We start from the raw sequence: 19,113 nt of genomic DNA, 5'->3' as shown, positions 1-19,113 counted from the left end.
CCTGTTATGGTGCCCTGCTTTGTTTCTGACAGGATCAATGTTCCTCCACTGGCTGTTGGACTCCAGATTAGCAACAAAAAAACAACAACTATTATATAACTACTTTTATTTTAATTGAAGAAAATATCACAAATAATTTATGTAAAAAATTTTTTACAAAAAATCCTGAGTATTCTTGAGTATTTATTATTAAAGATGGTTCTCATTGCTAAAACATTTTCTTTTTTTACAGTAATACTTAACTGCAACTGCAATGTAAACAATTTGCTGTCCGCAATCACATTCACTCCAAACTACCTGTTTGTACTGTCTGTAAAGCCTCTAATGACAACGTAACAAAGAAGGATCTCAATCCACATGATATCAGTCATCTTGTAGGAATTCAGTTAAATAATAAAGAAGAAAATTGCTTGTGAGAACATTTAGAGCTATTAAAGAGCTATTAGCACACCAAATTCTATTCGTCAGGAATACATTCCTCCTTCTATGAGAAAGAAAAAGACAGATACAATAAACAAATGTACAAAATCCATATATCACTCGTGAGTATTTTGTTAAGGGTGCAGAAAAGCAAACACATGCTGGATTCGATCCATTAACAGTTAACTTCTCACTTTTAAATCATGAATTAAGGACTTTTAAATGAAAACATGCGTCTGTGATATGTGCGGACTGTGTGTATTCTGTCTTCTTCAGTTGAAGGAGAGACATGTACGGCTGCCTATACACAGATGTCACAAAGTGAGACGCCGCAATCTGACTGCGATTAATGGAGCGACTGCAGAACATAAATGTGAGGGAGCCTGGCCAAGACATCTGGGTGCGCTCCAACCTGCTGTCATGAGCAGAGATGAGCCAAAGAGAGCAAGACATTTCATTCCACGACCTTGGTTGAGAACTTAAGTGGGGGAGTATGATCTGACCAAATTGGAAGTGACCATAAAAACTTTGAGAACATCCTCCAAAAACAAAGGGGAAAAACTAATTGATTTATAAACAATCATAGAATTCCTCTCCCACTGCCCGAAGTTTTCCAGCTCTATAAGTTTCCATATGCGCTTTAGCTGGTTGTATAATGTTATTTACATTGCTTAGCTGTAATTACGGGGATAAGAGCTGTACTGTGATCCTGAGGCTGATTGCGGTCTGAAAATCATGATAAAACTCTGGCTCATTAGAGTGCACATTTTAGGAACAACCTTTCTGCTCATGTCATGCCTTCACTTTACAAATAAGGCATTCCTATGGAATATCAATATTAACATTTATACATTCGGCTGCCAATTCTTTCCCCCAAAAAAGAGGCTTGCATTCATGATATGCATTTTGTGTGTTCTCTGGGAACTAAAGCCATGACCTTGGTGTTGAGAACCTTCAGTGTTTCATAAACATTCATACATAATGTGTTTTGAAGGGGGAAAGCCACATACTTCTATAACTCTAAAAAAACAGCCTCTATAGTCTAGGTTCATAGTTGGAACAGTAATGTTGGTAGTTTTAGCATCTCTTGAACACTTAAATGTTAGCTTTATTAGTTATTGTAAATACCTTTCTTACTAACTTTAATTGAGTTATTTAATTCGATTTAATTTCTATTTAATTTGATCTCTTTAGAATTCATTTTAATCTACTATTTCTTTAATTTGTTCATTTTGTTCTTTTCTTATTTTTATATGATTTTAAGTTGACTCCATATAAAACTTTTAAAAAGCATTTTCCAATTCTTTTATAAATGCATGCAATCTAATGAGCTCATATTAATTGATTCTATTTCAAATAAATGCTGTTCATTTGAACCTTCTGTTCTTCAAAGAATCACGATTTTTTTTATCAGTTTCCACAAAAAATAACGTCTCGGTTACTGATGTAACCCTCGTTCCCCGAAGGAGGGAACGGGAGACGTGACGTCGACGTGACGACGTTAGGGGATCACTTCAGGGAGCCCTATCAACTTCGAGTATCTAAGAACAAGCCAATGAACGTTCGCGTGCGTGAACGCGTCACGCGCCCCCGCAGCGCGGGTATAAAACAGGAAGCGGGCGCGAGCACCCACCGTTTTTAACTGAGGAGCCGAGTTTAATGACGGCCGTACAGCGATGGTCAGCAACTGTGGCGGCGGGACGTCACGTCTCCCGTTCCCTCCTTCGGGGAACGAGGGTTACATCAGTAACCGAGACGTTCCCCTTCAGTCGCTCACGTTCGACGTGACGTCGACGTGACGACGTTAGGGGATCCCATGGAAAACGCCACCGGTTGCTGCCACATCCAGTGCCCTACGCAAGACTCTCAGACCCCCAAGCTGGGGCGGAAGACCTGCGTAGAGGGAGAACCTGCTGTTCCACATACCCACGCAGTGAACTCTTGAATAACACTGGGAAGCGTGGCTCTCCAGGGGAGAGGGACGCTGCGGAGCCACATCCTGCCCGAAGGGAGGTACCATGTGGAGAATACACATATGGACTGGCCGGTTGGGGCAGTGCAACATATGGAATGTCACTGGGGTGGCTCCACCTAAGGAGGGGGAGGCTACACCAGACAGTGACAGCAGAGCGAGCTCTGCCAAGGGAAAGACACGGGCTCACCGCAGGGAGCTGATCGTGGAAAAATACTCATATGGGATCGCCGCAGGGATCACACATACGGAACCCAGCCTAGTACAAGTTACACAAGCATACAAGCACTAGGCCTGGCGTCGGACGCTCCGCAACGTCCAACTGCCGAAGGGGTGTGGAGGAACTCACAGGGTTCACCTGGGTGGGGAACTCGACTGGAGCAAAAGAGCGCACGTATCCGCTCCGTAGAGGGGAGTGGCGCAGCAAGCCGACACTAGAGCGGGAACTTCGGTGTTACCGGCTGGTTGAAGCGAGCACACAGGAAGAAACCGGCTCAACACGTAGGCTATAGAACCTAGCGAACGTGTTAGGTGTCGCCCAACCCGCAGCTCTACAGATATCTGTCAGCGAGGCGCCGTGTGCTAGCGCCCAAGAAGAAGCGACACTCCTAGTGGAGTGGGCTCTCAACCCGGGCGGGCAAGGCACGCCTTGGGCTTCGTAAGCCAAGGCGATGGCATCCACTATCCAGTGGGCCATCCTCTGCTTGGAGACAGCCTTCCCCTTCTGCTGGCCTCCGTAACAGACGAAGAGCTGGTCTGAGGTCCTGAGGCTTTGCGTTCTGTCCACGTACAAACGCAGAGCGCGGACGGGACAGAGAAAAGCCAGGGCTGGGTCTGCCTCCTCCAAAGGCAGCGCTTGCAGGTTCACCACCTGGTCCCGGAAGGGAGTGGTAGGAACCTTGAGCACGTATCCGGGCCGGGGTCTCAGGATCACGTGAGAGTTATCCGGGCCGAATTCCAGGCACGATTCGTCGACCGAAAATGCATGTAGGTCCCCTACCCTCTTGATAGAGGCCAATGCAACCAGGAGAACTGTCTTACAGGACAAGATTTTTAACTCAGCTGATTGCAGAGGCTCAAAGGGTGGTCCCTGAAGTGCCGAAAGGACCAGAGACAAATCCCAAGAGGGTATAGAGAGTGGGCGAGGAGGATTCAGTCTCCTCGCTCCCCTCAGGAACCTAACGATCAGGTCGTGCTTCCCCAAGGACTTACCATCAACAGCATCGTGATGTGCGGCAATAGCGGCAACATACACTTTAAGGGTGGAGGGAGACAGCCTTCGCTCCAACCCATCTTGCAGGAAGGAAAGCACGGCTCTGATCGAGCATGATCGGGGGTTCTCCTCGTGAGAAGAACACCATTCAACGAATAGGTTCCACTTCAATGCATAGAGGCGCCTCGTAGAGGGGGCTCTAGCGGAAGTGATGGTGTCAACTACCGCTGGGGGTAGGTCACCTAGAACCTCCGCGTCCCGTCCAGGGACCAGACATGGAGCTTCCAGAGGTCTGGACGCGGGTGCCACAGGGTGCCCCGTCTCTGAGAGAGCAGGTCCTCTCTCAGAGGGAAGGGCCAGGGAGGGGCTGTCGCGAGGAGCACTAGTTCCGGAAACCAGGTCCGGTTGGGCCAATACGGCGCAACTAACAAGACCTGCTCCTCGTCCTCCCTGACTTTGCACAAGGTCTGTGCCAGAAGGCTCACTGGGGGAAACGCATACTTGCGAAGACCCCGGGGCCAGCTGTGTGCCAGAGCATCCGTGCCGAGGGTCCCCTCGGTCAGGGAATAGAACAACTGGCAGTAAGACGTGTCCGGGGCGGCAAACAGATCTATCTGTGCGGTCCCGAAGCGCCTGAAAATCAGCTGGACCACCTGGGGATGGAGTCGCCATTCTCCCGGTAGCACCTGCTGCCGTGAGAGCTCGTCGGCTGCACGGTTGAGCAGGCCCGGAATGTAAACGGCACGAAGCGACCTCAGATGCTTCTGACTCCAAAGGAGGAGATGGCGGGCGAGTTGTGACATGCGGCGGGAGCGTAGACCACCCTGACGGTTGATGTACGCAACGGTCGCAGTGTTGTCCGTACGACCAGTACATGCTTGCCTAGTAACGACGTTTTGAAGCGGCCCAGCGCAAGATGTACTGCTAACAACTCGAGGCAGTTGATGTGCCAATGCAGTTGAGGCCCCGTCCACAGACCTGAAGCTGCATGCCCGTTGTACGTGGCCCCCCAGCCGGTGATAGAGGCATCCGTGGAGACCACAGAGTGCCTGGACACTTGTTCTAGGGGAACACCTGCCCGCAGGAACGAAGGGTCCGACCACAAGCTGAGAGTTTGGCGACAGTGCGGGGTTACTGGAACCCGGCACGAGCCGCTCTGCCACGCCCATCTCGGGACTCGATCGTGAAGCCAGTGTTGGAGCGGTCTCATATGAACTAATCCGAGCGGCGTTACCGCGGCTGCAGATGCCATATGCCCCAGGAGCCTCTGAAACAGTTTCAGTGGTGCCGCTGTTCTGCGTCTGAGCGTACTCACGCAGTTCAACACTGACTGGACGCGGGCCTCGGTGAGACGCGCTGTCATGTTGATCGAGTCCAACTCCATACCGAGAAAAGAGATCCTCTGCCCGGGGGTGAGTTTGCTCTTCTCCCAGTTGACCCGAAGCCCTAGGTGGCTGAGGTGACTGAGCACCAAATCCCTGTGTTCGCACAACTGCTCTCTCGACTGGGCGAGAATAAGCCAGTCGTCGAGATAGTTGAGAATGCGAACACCACGCTCGCACATGGGAGCAATGGCCGCCTCCGCAACTTTCGTGAAGACGCGGGGCGACAGGGCCAGCCCGAAGGGTAAGACTTTGTACTGATATGCCCGTCCCTCGAACGCAAAGCGAAGAAACGGTCTGTGTCGAGGGAGAATCGAGACATGAAAGTACGCGTCCTTCAGGTCGATCGCTGCAAACCAATCTTGGGGACGGATGCATTTGAAAATGCGTTTCTGCGTAAGCATCTTGAATGGTAGCCTGTGAAGGGACCGATTCAGGACGCGCAGGTCCAAGATTGGCCGTAACCCACCTCCTTTCTTGGGTACAATGAAGTACGGGCTGTAGAAGCCGGTCTTCATATCGGCTGGAGGGACCGGCTCGATTGCATCCTTCGCCAGTAGGACTGCAATCTCCGCTCTGAGAACAGGGGCACTGTCCGCCAGAACACGGGTGAACAGGATGCCCCTGAAAACAGGGGGGCGCCGGGCGAACTGAATCGCATAGCCGAGTCTGACAGTACGGATGAGCCAGCGAGACGGACTGGGAAGCGTTAGCCAAGCTCCCAGAGACCGAGCAAGCGGGACCAACGGCACCACAGACGTACCCGTAGTGGGGCAGCGTGACGGAATGCAGGGACCCGACTCGGGCGGCATAGCGGCCCGGAGTGGGGTCTGAACATGTGGTGCGAGACGTACCTGCTTCCGCCGGAGGGCAGAGTGAGTGTGCGGAGGCGACAGTGCGTCCAGGACACAGCCACTGCTGCCGGCTGGCGATGGAAGAGGGGCTCGGGAGTGACAAGGCATAGCGTCGTCGACTGCCAAGCGCGCCCTCTTGGGGCCCAGAGGTTTCAGAAATTGCTCTTTCTTTGAAAAGGTGGGTACCACTGACCCGTGGGTCAGTGGCGGAACAAAAGGAAAAGGAAACAAAGGATTCTCCACCCGGCCCTCCACCGGGGGAAGGAGTGGCACGTCTGCCATCTCCTGAAGAGCAACTTGATCCACCTCTGGGCCGCCCGTCTCAGGGACGTTTGCACCGGCGCTTGCCTCCTGGCTTGGCAGCGGCCTGGACGGGCGGGGTCGACTTCCTGCGGCTTGCTCCACGCCGAGGCCTGGATGATGGCTGCTGCTGGGGCTCAGCGGGAGCGGAGGACGCCGCAGGAGGCCGACCTCGGCGACGAGTAGACGGAGGAGCTGCGGCCGGCGGGCGGGTGGGAGCAGCAGCGGTCCGCCGGGGCAGGATGTGTCGGATGGCCTCCGTCTGCTTCTGTGCGGCCGAGAACTGCTGGGCAAAGCTCTCCACCGCGTCGCCGAACAACCCAACCTGGGAGAGAGGGGCATCCAGGAACCGGTACTTATCGGTGTCCCTCATGTCCGCCAGGTTGAGCCAAAGGTGGCGCTCCTGGACCACCAAGGTGGACATCGCCTGACCGACTGAACGTGCGGTTTCCTTCGTCGCCCGGAGGGCGAGGTCGGTTGCCACACGGAGCTCCCGGAGGAGCTCTGGGTCAGAACCACCCTCGTTCATGTCCATGAGCGCCTGGGCCTGGTGGACCTGCAAGAGCGCCATGGCATGAAGAGCGGAAGCAGCCTGTCCACAGGCCTTGTAAGCCCTCGCCGTTAGACCGGACGAGAACTTACAGGCCTTGGACGGGAGGCGTGGGTCACCCCGCCAGGAGGAGGCGGATGCCGGACACAACTGCATCGCGACAGCCCGCTCCACTGGGGGGATCCCCACATACCCCTTAGCTGCCCCGCCGTCGAGGGTGGCGAGGGGAGAGGAGCCACTAGGACGGCTTCGGGCACTATACGGTGCCTTCCACGTCCTAGAAAGCTCCTCATGCACCTCCGGAAAGAAAGGTACCGGGGCGGCGCACTGAGAACCAGCACGGCCCGCCCCGAGAAACCAATCGTCCAGCCGAGAAGGTTCGGGACGTGGTGGAGGATTCCACGCAAGCCCGACCTTCTCGGCGGCCCGGGAGAGCATAGCGGCCCATTCTGGATCCGGTTCGGACAACGCTACACACCCCGAAGGGGGCAACGCAGCCGAGTCGTCATCTCCAGATGACCGCTCCCCCTCCGATGCTGCGATCGACATCTGATCGTCAGCTGGTGCCCCAAAGGAAACGACAGGTCGTTCCTGGAGAAGGACCGAGCCGTTCGCCAAGGGGCGCCGATGGCAACAGCACATGAGAGGCGTGAGGGGCCCGCGGAGATTGCCTCGGCGGGGAAGCCCTCACGGTAATTCTCAGATCACCCTGGTCATGCGCCGAAGTAGGCCTATTCTGCGGGGCAGAATAAGCACTAGATCGGGGCATAGGCGAGGGGACTGCACCTCCCTTGAGGTAAGCGAGTCTCGATCTAAGTGCTGTGATAGTCATATTCCCGCAATGGGAACATGAGCTATCCACAAAAGCTGCTTCAGCGTGCCGAACGCCCAAACACGAGATGCAGCTATTGTGGCCATCTGCTGGCGCCAGGGAACGACTGCATCCAGAAACGCACAAGCGGAATGACATCTTGAAAAAGACGCAGGGTCCGCTTGTGTTGCTCTTTTAGTAAAATAAAAAAAGGAAATTGCTCTCACAGTGCTGAGGCGCCCAGGGGTAGCCACTGTGTGGACACACACACACACACACACACACACACAAACAATAGTGCTGTGAGAACAGCAGTTGAGAGCTGCACTGCTCGCGGCCACCGCTGATCGCGCCGTCACACCAACACTGGAACAGAGAGATCTTCCTCGAAGTCTTCAAAGGCGTTGAATCTTAGACATCAGTCACAGGAAACTCGCGCTCCGAAATGAAAGACGGTGGGTGCTCGCGCCCGCTTCCTGTTTTATACCCGCGCTGGGGGGCGGGGGCGCGTGACGCGTTCACGCACGCCAACGTCTATTGGCTTGTTCTTAGATACTCGAAGTTGATAGGGCTCCCTGAAGTGATCCCCTAACGTCGTCACGTCGAACGTGAGCGACTGAAGGGGAACTATTGCTAACATTGATAATAAAGAATGTTTCTTGAGCATCAAATCAGCATATTAGAGTCATTTCTGAAAGATCATGTGACACTGAAGATGCTGAAAATTCAGCTTTGCCATCACATGTAAGAAATAAAAATTGTAATAATATTCCATAATGTTACTGTTTTCACTGTATCTTTGATCAAATAAATTCAGCATTGAAGGACATAAGAGACGTCTTTTAAAAATGTCTTTTAAAAAATCTTACCCAGCCTAAACTTTTGAACGGTATGTATAATGCCAATGTAAATCACTGTGAATGAATTAAACTCGCCTTGCCTTACTAGCTCCATTTTATTGCAGTCTTTTCCTTCGTTCAAACTAAATATCAAATAATTCTATTGTGCACTGGAAGTGATGGGTAATCTATGGAGAAAGTCTATCAGAGGGTTACATAAGTGGAGATTAACACAGGACTTCGGCTCTACTGATGCTGAGAGGCAAAGCAAGTCCAGGCAAAGGCGTCCTCAGCAGTGCCTGATGGCAAATTAGGCATTGAGGGAACACGAAATGGAGCGAGAAACTGAACATGTCAACAAGAGGTCAGCCTGCCATGCTACGTGTGAGGCAACAAAGAACTGATGAGAGAAAACAAGGGGGAAAAAAGAAAGGAAAAAAAAGAAGGGAACACACACCTGCATTCAGTTTAAGATCTGATTAAATGCAAAATGCTGGAGAACACAAGTGTGTAATCTTTGTCCAAAAAGACATCTGTGGATAAATGTAAAATCTTTACTTAATCTGCAATCATTAGGCCTATAAATGTAAACTTCTGACCAAAAACTCACATTTAGTTTTCTTCATATTTTTTTAACATAGATGTCAGATGTGCTGCATTAGTCATATGTAATAAGCAAAAAAGTGTAACAGAATATTGGTCAATGAGTGTGTGTGTGTGTGTGTGTGTGTGAGGGAGGGAGGGAGGGAGTGTTGAAAAGAAAACAAACAGCATATGGAATACACATCAGGTCCGATAAGCATCAGAACCACATTATGTAAGGCTTATGGCAATCACCTTCTTCTGGTGCAAAATAAACACAAGAACAAATCCCTCCAAAACAAACTTCTTTTCAAAATATTACAGATACATCTGCCAATAATTACATTTTCTAAGCATGGTTAAAACACTACATTTCCTCTATGGGTCGCACCAAAAACACAACGTTTATTATTAGACTTCAGTGTCACATGATCCTTCAGAAATCATTCTAATATGCTGATTTGGTGTTCAAGAAACATGTTGAAAACAGTTGTGCTGCTTAATGATTTTGTGATAATTTACTTTGATGAATAGAAATTTCAAAAAACAAAAATACAACTTTTGTCACATTATGTCTTTACTGTAACTTTTGATCAATTGAATGCTTCCTTGCTGAAGAAAAGTATTAATTTCTTCAGTAAAAAAAGTGCATGTATACCGATCTGCGTATGACATCAAAGTACCACGAGAACGATTAGAGACCTGACTGTCAGCGTTGGTTGCAGCAGAGATGAAACAGAATCTAAGTGCAGCAGTCTTTATTTAGAAATCAACTCAAATCTTCACAAAACAGAATCTCAGGAACAAGATCAGGAACAGAACAACCAACTTAACAGGTAACTGGAGAGAACAGAGGCGAACTGAACTAATTAACAAAGAAACTCAGAAATGAACAAAAAAAACAAAAAAAAATAAACTCAAATATGATATTTCTGTCCCTCCATTGACAGCTACACAACTATCATTTTGACATTTCAAAAAGTTCATAAAGAGATCGTAAAAGTAATGTATATGATTTGAGAGCTCTGATCCAAAATTTCTTGAAGAGACTTGATCGCTTTATAAGATTTAATTTAAACGTTGATCAGCGATCATAAACAGAAGCTCAACCGAACCTGCTTGAGGGGTGAGAACAAACCTCATTGGTTCTTGCTGAAGCTCAAACGTGCTGCGTAACACGAGAATGAACCTCATTGGTTCTTGCTGAAGCTCAAACGTGCTGCGTAACACGAGAATGAACCTCATTGGTTCTTGCTGAAGCTCAAACGTGCTGCGAAACACAAACATTAACCTCATTGGTTCCTGCAGAAGCTCAAACGTGCTGCGTAACACAAGAATGAACCTCATTGGTTCTTGCTGAAGCTCAAACGTGCTGCGAAACACAAGAATGAACCTCATTGGTTCTTGATGAAGCTCAAACATGCAGCGTAACACACGAGAATGAACCTCATTGGTTCTTGCGCAAGCTCAAACGAGCTGCGAAACACAAAAATGAACCTCATTGGTTCTTGCTGAAGCTCAAACGTGCTGCGTAACACAAAAATGAACCTCATTGGTTCTTGCTGAAGCTCAAACGTGCTGCGAAACACAAGAATGAACCTCATTGGTTCTTGATGAAGCTCAAACGTGCTGCGTAACACACGAGAATGAACCTCATTGGTTCTTGATGAAGCTCAAACGTGCTGCATAACATGAGAATGAACCTCATTGGTTCTTGCAGAAGCTCAAACGTGCTGCGTAACACGAGAATGAACCTCATTGGTTCTTGCTGAAGCTCAAACGTGCTGCATAACATGAGAATGAACCTCATTGGTTCTTGCAGAAGCTCAAACGTGCTGCGTAACACGAGAATGAACCTCATTGGTTCTTGCTGAAGCTCAAACGTGCTGCGAAACACAAGAATGAACCTCATTGGTTCTTGATGAAGCTCAAACATGCAGCGTAACACACGAGAATGAACCTCATTGGTTCTTGCTGAAGCTCAAACGTGCTGCGTAACACAAAAATGAACCTCATTGGTTCTTGCTGAAGCTCAAACGTGCTGCGAAACACAAGAATGAACCTCATTGGTTCTTGATGAAGCTCAAACGTGCTGCATAACATGAGAATGAACCTCATTGGTTCTTGCAGAAGCTCAAACGTGCTGCGTAACACGAGAATGAACCTCATTGGTTCTTGCTGAAGCTCAAACGTGCTGCGAAACACAAACATTAACCTCATTGGTTCTTGCTGAAGCTCAAACGTGTTGCATAACAGGAGAATGAACCTCATTGGTTCTTGCTGAAGCAAAAACTGCTCCAAATGGACGTGAACCCGCACCTTATTCTCTGGATAGTCAACGGTCACCTCAGTTTGTCTAAGACAGTCTCCACCGTTCTGTATACACTACAATAATGACTGCAGGAGCAATAACCCAGGTATAATATGACACTAAATATTCCGACGACACTGTGATCATGGACACCACTAATTCACTAGGAGAGTTACAGACTAAGAGTGGTGCAAGCAGAACTGTCTTGACCTCAATCCCTCTAAAACAAAGGAACTGGTTGTTGACTTCCGCAAAGATGTTTCCATCATCCCCACTCAGTTAGTCAACAACCAGCCAATAGAAAGGGTTGAATCATATAGATACCTCGGGACAATACTTGATCACAAACTTACCTTCCAACTAAACAGTGAAAACATTTTCTCTAAGTGCCAGCAGCACCTCTTTTTCTTGAGGAAGCTCCGTAGACTTCAGGTTCATCAGTCAGTCCTGATAGCTTTCTACAAATGCTTCATTGAGTCTGTAATAACCTTCAATATATCAGCCTGGTTTGGATCACTATCCAACATCCATCGCAAGCAATACACTAAACAAAATCATAACAATGAGTAGTAAAATAATCGGACAGGTGCAGGAACCACTTATCAGTATTTATAACAGGAGGACAAAAATAAAAGGAACACAGATACCACTACTCAGACACCACTCACACACTGCACAGCCACTATAGTCTTCTACCCTCAGGGCAGAGATACAGATCACTCATATTAAGGACCAACAGAGCCATGACAAGTTTTGTGCCCACATCCATTAGAAACATGAATGGTTGATCAATTTATTCACCAAGGTGTATGTCCGTGTGTGCGGATTTGTGATTAATCTTTATTTATTTATCTATTTTAATGCAACCTTTTAATGCTTACTGCATATTTATCATGTATTTATTGTACTTTGCAAGCTTTAGTTATTACTTATTATTTATTTATATAGAACTGTGTGGTATATTGTGCTGTGGAACCGTACAAGCAATGGTGATAAACAGATCACCTCTGAACATAAGCTCATTATTTATTCATGCAGCAATGCATGATGGGAGCCATGAATGAGTTTTGATTGGTGGCACCCAGAATGCACTGCAACATGCTTTATGTCACCATTGTTGAGATTCAGAGGCTGATTCTTGATCTCCATGTGTCTAAAATAATATGATCTACATATTTTTTATGATAACAACCTTAAAAGAGAATATTTGGATTAAAATTTAAATGTTACAAATATTATATAAACAGTGCAGGTGAACATGATTCAGCTTTATATGACTTCAAAGATTAAATTCCAATAATTATGAAATAATGATAATGTTAAACACGATCACCACCATCAGATGACCTTTTCTATTTGTAGTTAACCGACGTGCGTCTGTGGAGGGAAAAACCCGCTTTGCGTGGGTGCAAAATAGGAATGATACATGCGTCAGTGTACAAAGTCATTTGCGCCGAGTGCAAGATAGGGCCCAATGAGTTAATGGTCAAGAGCCCAAATAAACAAATACTTATCTCCACAACGGTGACTTAAAAATTATGGTTTTCTCCTTCAGTGATATTGCTTGTTATCATCAGGTGTCTTCAATAATGCTCAATCATCACTCAATTAATCACTTAATTATCTCATTAACTTTAACACTGCTTCAGTGTTACAGTCTACATAAGCACCAAGTTAAGTACACTTAAATATGCACGTTTTGGGAGACCCCATTACTCAATTAAATTGAGGGAACGAGTTTACTCAAATCAATTGAGTTCAATCAACTTCTTAGGGTTTTCAGTGTACATGTTGAAAACAGTTGTGCTGCTTAATGATTTTGTGATAATTTACTTTGATAAATAGAAATTTCAAAAAACAAAAATACAACTTTTGTCACATTATGTCTTTACTGTAACTTTTGATCAATTGAATGCTTCCTTGCTGAAGAAAAGTATTCATTTCTTCAGTAAAAAAAGTGCATGTATACCGATCTGCGTATGACATCAAAGTACCACGAGAACGATTAGAGAGCTGACTGTCAGCGTTGGTTGCAGCAGAGATGAAACAGAATCTAAGTGCAGCAGTCTTTATTTAGAAATCAACTCAAATCTTCACAAAACAGAATCTCAGGAACAATATCAGGAACAGAACAACCAACTTAAAAGGTAACTGGAGAGAACAGAGGCGAACTGAACTAATTAACAAAGAAACTCAGAAATGAACAAAAAAAACAAAAAAAATAAACTCAAATATGAGATTTCTGTCCCTCCATTGACAGCTACACAACTATCATTTTGACGTTTCAAAAAGTTCATAAAGAGATCGTAAAAGTAATCTATATGATTTGAGTGCTCTGATCCAAAATTTCTTGAAGAGACTTGATCGCTTTATAAGATTTAATTTAAACGTTGATTAGCGATCATAAACAGAAGCTCAACCGAACCTGCTTGAAGGGTGAGAACAAACCTCATTGGTTCTTGCTGAAGCTCAAACGTGCTGCGTAACACGAGAATGAACCTCATTGGTTCTTGCTGAAGCTCAAACGTGCTGCGAAACACAAACATTAACCTCATTGGTTCTTGCTGAAGCTCAAACGTGTTGCATAACAGGAGAATGAACCTCATTGGTTCTTGCTGAAGCAAAAACTGCTCCAAATGGACGTGAACCCGCACCTTATTCTCTGGATAGTCAACGGTCACCTCAGTTTGTCTAAGACAGTCTCCACCGTTCTGTATACACTACAATAATGACTGCAGGAGCAATAACCCAGGTATAATATGACACTAAATATTCCGACGACACTGTGATCATGGACACCACTAATTCACTAGGAGAGTTACAGACTAAGAGTGGTGCAAGCAGAACTGTCTTGACCTCAATCCCTCTAAAAAAAAGGAACTGGTTGTTGACTTCCGCAAAGATGTTTCCATCATCCCCACTCAGTTAGTCAACAACCAGCCAATAGAAAGGGTTGAATCATATAGATACCTCGGGACAATACTTGATCACAAACTTACCTTCCAACTAAACAGTGAAAACATTTTCTCTAAGTTCCAGCAGCGCCTCTTTTTCTTGAGGAAGCTCTGTAGACTTCAGATTCATCAGTCAGTCCTGATAGCTTTCTACAAATGCTTCATTGAGTCTGTAATAACCTTCAATATATCAGCCTGGTTTGGATCACTATCCAACATCCATCGCAAGCAATACACTAAACAAAATCATAACAATGAGTAGTAAAATAATCGGACAGGTGCAGGAACCACTTATCAGTATTTATAACAGGAGGACAAAAATAAAAGGAACACAGATACCACTACTCAGACACCACTCACACACTGCACAGCCACTATAGTCTTCTACCCTCAGGGCAGAGATACAGATCACTCATATTCAGGACCAACAGAGCCATGACAAGTTTTGTGCCCACATCCATTAGAAACATGAATGGTTGATCAATTTATTCACCAAGGTGTATGTCCGTGTGTGCGGATTTGTGATTAATCTTTATTTATTTATCTATTTTAATGCAACCTTTTAATGTTTACTGCATATTTATCATGTATTTATTGTACTTTGCAAGCTTTAGTTATTACTTATTATTTATTTATATAGAACTGTGTGGTATATTGTGCTGTGGAACCGTACACGCATTGATGCTCAGCACGAATAAAGTTCTTTGAATTGAATTGAAAACTCAAACGTGCTGCGTAACACGAGAATGAACCTCATTGGTTCTAGAGGAAGCTAAAACATGTTGCATAACAAACGAGAATGAACCTCATTGGTTCTTGTTGAAGCTAAAATGTGCTGCGTAACACACGAGAATGAACCTCTTTGGTTCTTGCTGAAGCTCAAACGTGCTGCGTAACACAAATATGAACCTCATTGGTTCTAGAGGAAGCTCAAACGTGTTGCGTAACTAACGAGAATGATTCATTGGTTCTTGCGGAAGATCAAAGGTGCTGCGAAACATAAAAATGAACCTCATTGGTTCTTTCTGAAGCTCAAACGTGCTGCGTAACATATGGAAATGAACCTCATTGGTTCTTGCTGAAGCTCAAACGTGCTGTGAAACAAGAATGAACCTCATTGGTTCTTGCTGAAGCTCAAACATGCTGCGTAACACACGAGAATGAACATCATTGGTTCTTGCAAAAGTTCAAACGTGCTGCGAAACCCACAAGAATCAACCTCATTGGTTCTTTCTAAAGCTCAAACGTGCTGCGTAACATATGGAAATGAACCTCATTGGTTCTTTCTGAAGCTCAAACGTGCTGCGTAACATATGGAAATGAACCTCATTGGTTCTTGCTGAAGCTCAAACGTGCTGTGAAACAAGAATGAACCTCATTGGTACTTGCTGAAGCTCAAACATGCTGCGTAACACACGAGAATGAACATCATTGGTTCTTGCAAAAGTTCAAACGTGCTGCGAAACCCACAAGAATCAACCTCATTGGTTCTTGCTGAAGCTCAAACCTGCTGCGTAACACATGAAAATGAACCTCATTGGTTCTTGCACGTCAAGCGAACATGCTTGAGCTTCCGTTTACCACAACAGATGTGTGAGTTGATAAATGTGTACAGTATATGTGAATAAAACCCTAAATGCAATCTGTTCATCATGAAAAGCAATTGAGTTTCTTCAGAAAATTCTGACTAAACCACTCAATTAATATTAATTAGTTTTACGATCTCTTTATGAACTTTTTTGAGGCCCTTAGTTGAGTTCATGGAGCTCTTCCTAATGAGCTCCATGAGTTAAATAAGGAAGACATACAAAATATGCAGAGCGGTGGTCCCCAGGACCAGGACTGTCTACACATGCCTGACAGAGCAGGCGGTGTAAGTTTGAATCCAGCACATGACATTTCCCAATCCCATTTTCCTGTCATTTCCTGTCATTGCTCTACTCGCACTAAAAATACAGTGAAAGTGATTAAATTACGGCGACTATTCTTAAATGTCACTATCCATTAAAACTCATCACTGTTTTGGTCTTTTAAGACTATAAGTTTTCAGTTTTAAGAGGTCATCTTGTTCTCCACCATTCTTTTATCCTACACTCGCCCTTTTCCTTCTCGCCTGCGCTCGTTCCCCTCCCCTTCCCTTTACCTCCTCCCACTCGTGTTCACAGTAAGGACACAATGTTCTTTTTGCTTGTTTGGGGAAACTGTAGAAGTAAATAAATTAGAGGAGTGGAGGATGCCGTCATGATGGCTGACTCCAGGTTTTAGTGGAGGAAAATAAACATAATGTTCATGTGAGGTTAGGACCGGCCAGGACGGCTGTTCTTAAACAGTCGGCTCTATCTAAAACAATTATCACACCAGCAGACCGAGAGAGACTGAGCGAGAATTAGAATGGTGACCTAATGTGGAGAGTTTATCTGATGTGAGCTTATTATAGACTATAAAAGAAATGTTCCCTTCCAACAGGTGCCTGCCCTTCTGTGTCAGGGAACACACGTGCAGGCGAACAGATCAACCTGTTCCTTACCCGAGCGTTTGTGTGTGTGTGTGTGTGTGGTTCAGGTATATACCGTATATATATAAGTGGTTCCCTATAGGGAGGGACATACCAGGAATCTTTGATATTGTAGGGACATGTTTTGGTCCCCATGAGGAAAACAGCTTATAAATCATATTAAATTATGTTTTGTGTGTGTGTGTTTGTATGTGATCAGCTGCAGGGCTGTTTGTGTAATAGATAAGAACACAAATGTACTTGATATTCAGCATTAAGACGAGTCATGATAATAAATAATCCCTTTACCACCTATAATGTTTAATTGACTGAAACTGAGAGGCTTCACAGGAAAAAAAGGTTTCCACACGTTTTTAATTGCCATGACTGGATACTGGATTAGGATTTGTAAACATCATTGCATAGAGAACATATTCACAAAAGTTCAATAACTATACAAAGAAATATTTCAGAACTGATCATAACTGAATAATTGTATGGTCAGTATAGAAACTACAACGACTTTTCCAGATGATAATAATAATAATAACTATGATTATTATTTGTATTATTATTATTGTTGTTGTTGTTATGGCTTTTTGGTTTTTTTGGCTATATTACTTTACTTTACTATTACTATATTTTTATATTTAAATAGTCGGATGTAATTCAAATTTTAATTGTCGTGTGACATTTTTTATTGATTATATTAAAGATTTTATTTTGATCTTGTTTTGTATATTTGATCTTTTTTTTAGTTTACTGTCAGTTATTTTAAACAGTAATAAACCATTCACATAACTACACAAATAAATATTTCAGAGCTGATCATAACTGGATTTATTATCAGTATAGAAATGTCCATGACATTTTTTCAGACTTTTTAATTTTAAAATTATGTGATATTTCCATTATTGAAAATCTTAGGAAATAGAGTCCAACTTTAAATAAGACAAACATGTTTCTATTATATTTAAATTATGCATAGATTTTAATTTAATCATGGTCATATTATTAATATTATAGGTTTTAAGTTTTGGGCTTTATTAGTTATACTTTTATGTAAAAAAAAAAAGTATTTTGATCTTATTTTTTGCATTTGCTCTTTTTAGTTTATTTAATACAAGTAATTTAAGAAAAAAGTTTTTTTTTACAGTTCATCTAATAACAGTTTGTCAATAAATATGTATTGATTTATTCAGATTTTATTTAGATTTATAGCAGATCATTTTAGCAGTTCACTTTTGATTTAAAGTATAATTCTCATTTTAGTGTATAAACGCAATTGCTGGTTTTCATTTGAATTAAAAGCCACAACCTTGCCCTCTTCAGATAAAGAGCTAAAGCGCTTTAAAAGCTACGCACAAGCTCTAAAAGCTATCTGAATACCGGACACAATGTAATATTACAGCTCCATCTAGTGGCAATCTGCAAAACATTTATGAATAAGGAGAATGTTTTGCTATTTAGTGCTTGACTGTCCATTTAGCTCATTATTTTAAAGTTTGCACTGAGGCTAAACTGAGTATAGAGCAGAAACACTCCCTGGCTCTCACCTTGGTCTGAAAGCAGCAGTACAGTTGGGTAAGATAAGGGTGTTTTCTGGCTAGGGCTAGGATGCGTTTCTCAGTCATGGTGCAGTCCACATCATCGTCCTGCAGGATGACGTCTTTCTTCAACACTTTCACCGCAAAAACCTCATCAGTGCCTCTTAACTCAGCCAGCATCACCTGTACACAAACACAACACTGCGCTCAGACTGCTGGGCCCTTATTACACACCAGACAAAACTACCAGACATGATCCACACCTTGCCAAAGCTGCCTTTCCCGAGCACTTTGATGAAGGAGAAGTCTTCCAGCATCATCCTTTTGGTCTGGACGGTCTTCACCTCTCCGTTCTCTCTCGCCTCCCCCGTCTCCTCTGACTCTCCCTCGGTCAGAGAGGAGGACGAGGCTGGCTTTAGCTCTTCACCTCGATGGTCAAACGAAAGTGCCTTCCTGATGTTCTCCAGGTCCTTTATATCTGCAGATCACAAAACAAAAAGCCAAATCACATCACATGCTATCTGACCCCATATCGAGTCCCATAAACTCACATTCAGATAGTAAAAAACAAACACAATACATGTTAAATGCAATGCACGCAAAACACAGCATCGGATCTACAGTATCAGACTACCATGTTTTAAAGATGTACTCTCTTTTGAAAGAAATTAATCGTTTTATTCAGCAAGGGTGCACTGAATTGATCAACAGTTAGAGTAAAGACATTTATAATGTTAGAAAGATTTCTGTTTCAAATAATTCTGTTCTTTTTACACTTTCTTTTCATCAAAGAATCCAGAAAAAAAAATGTATCACGCAAAAATTTAGCACAGCTGTTTTCAACTTTGATCATTTTAAAAAATGAGCGCCAAATCAGCAAATGT

The 19,113-nt window shown here is 44.5% G+C and overlaps 1 protein-coding gene across 2 annotated transcripts in view; it reads right to left on the bottom strand.

The window, feature by feature from the left end:
* The window catches only part of prkceb (protein kinase C, epsilon b), a 114,784-nt gene that overhangs the window by 39,633 nt on the left and 56,038 nt on the right, over positions 1-19,113 (bottom strand). For both annotated transcript variants that reach the window (XM_056272471.1, XM_056272470.1), the window contains exons 9-10: positions 18,493-18,707; positions 18,239-18,412 (exon numbers count right to left, since the gene is read on the bottom strand). In XM_056272471.1, the coding sequence (XP_056128446.1) occupies positions 18,239-18,412; positions 18,493-18,707 (389 nt within the window). The remainder of the gene's footprint in view (positions 1-18,238; positions 18,413-18,492; positions 18,708-19,113) is intronic.

The sequence above is a fragment of the Rhinichthys klamathensis genome, unplaced genomic scaffold, assembly GCF_029890125.1.
Source record: "Rhinichthys klamathensis goyatoka isolate OS25496 unplaced genomic scaffold, OSU_Roscu_1.1 h1tg000338l_1, whole genome shotgun sequence".
Lineage (NCBI taxonomy): Eukaryota > Metazoa > Chordata > Actinopteri > Cypriniformes > Leuciscidae > Rhinichthys > Rhinichthys klamathensis.
This window is presented reverse-complemented; position numbering and strand designations above follow the sequence as displayed.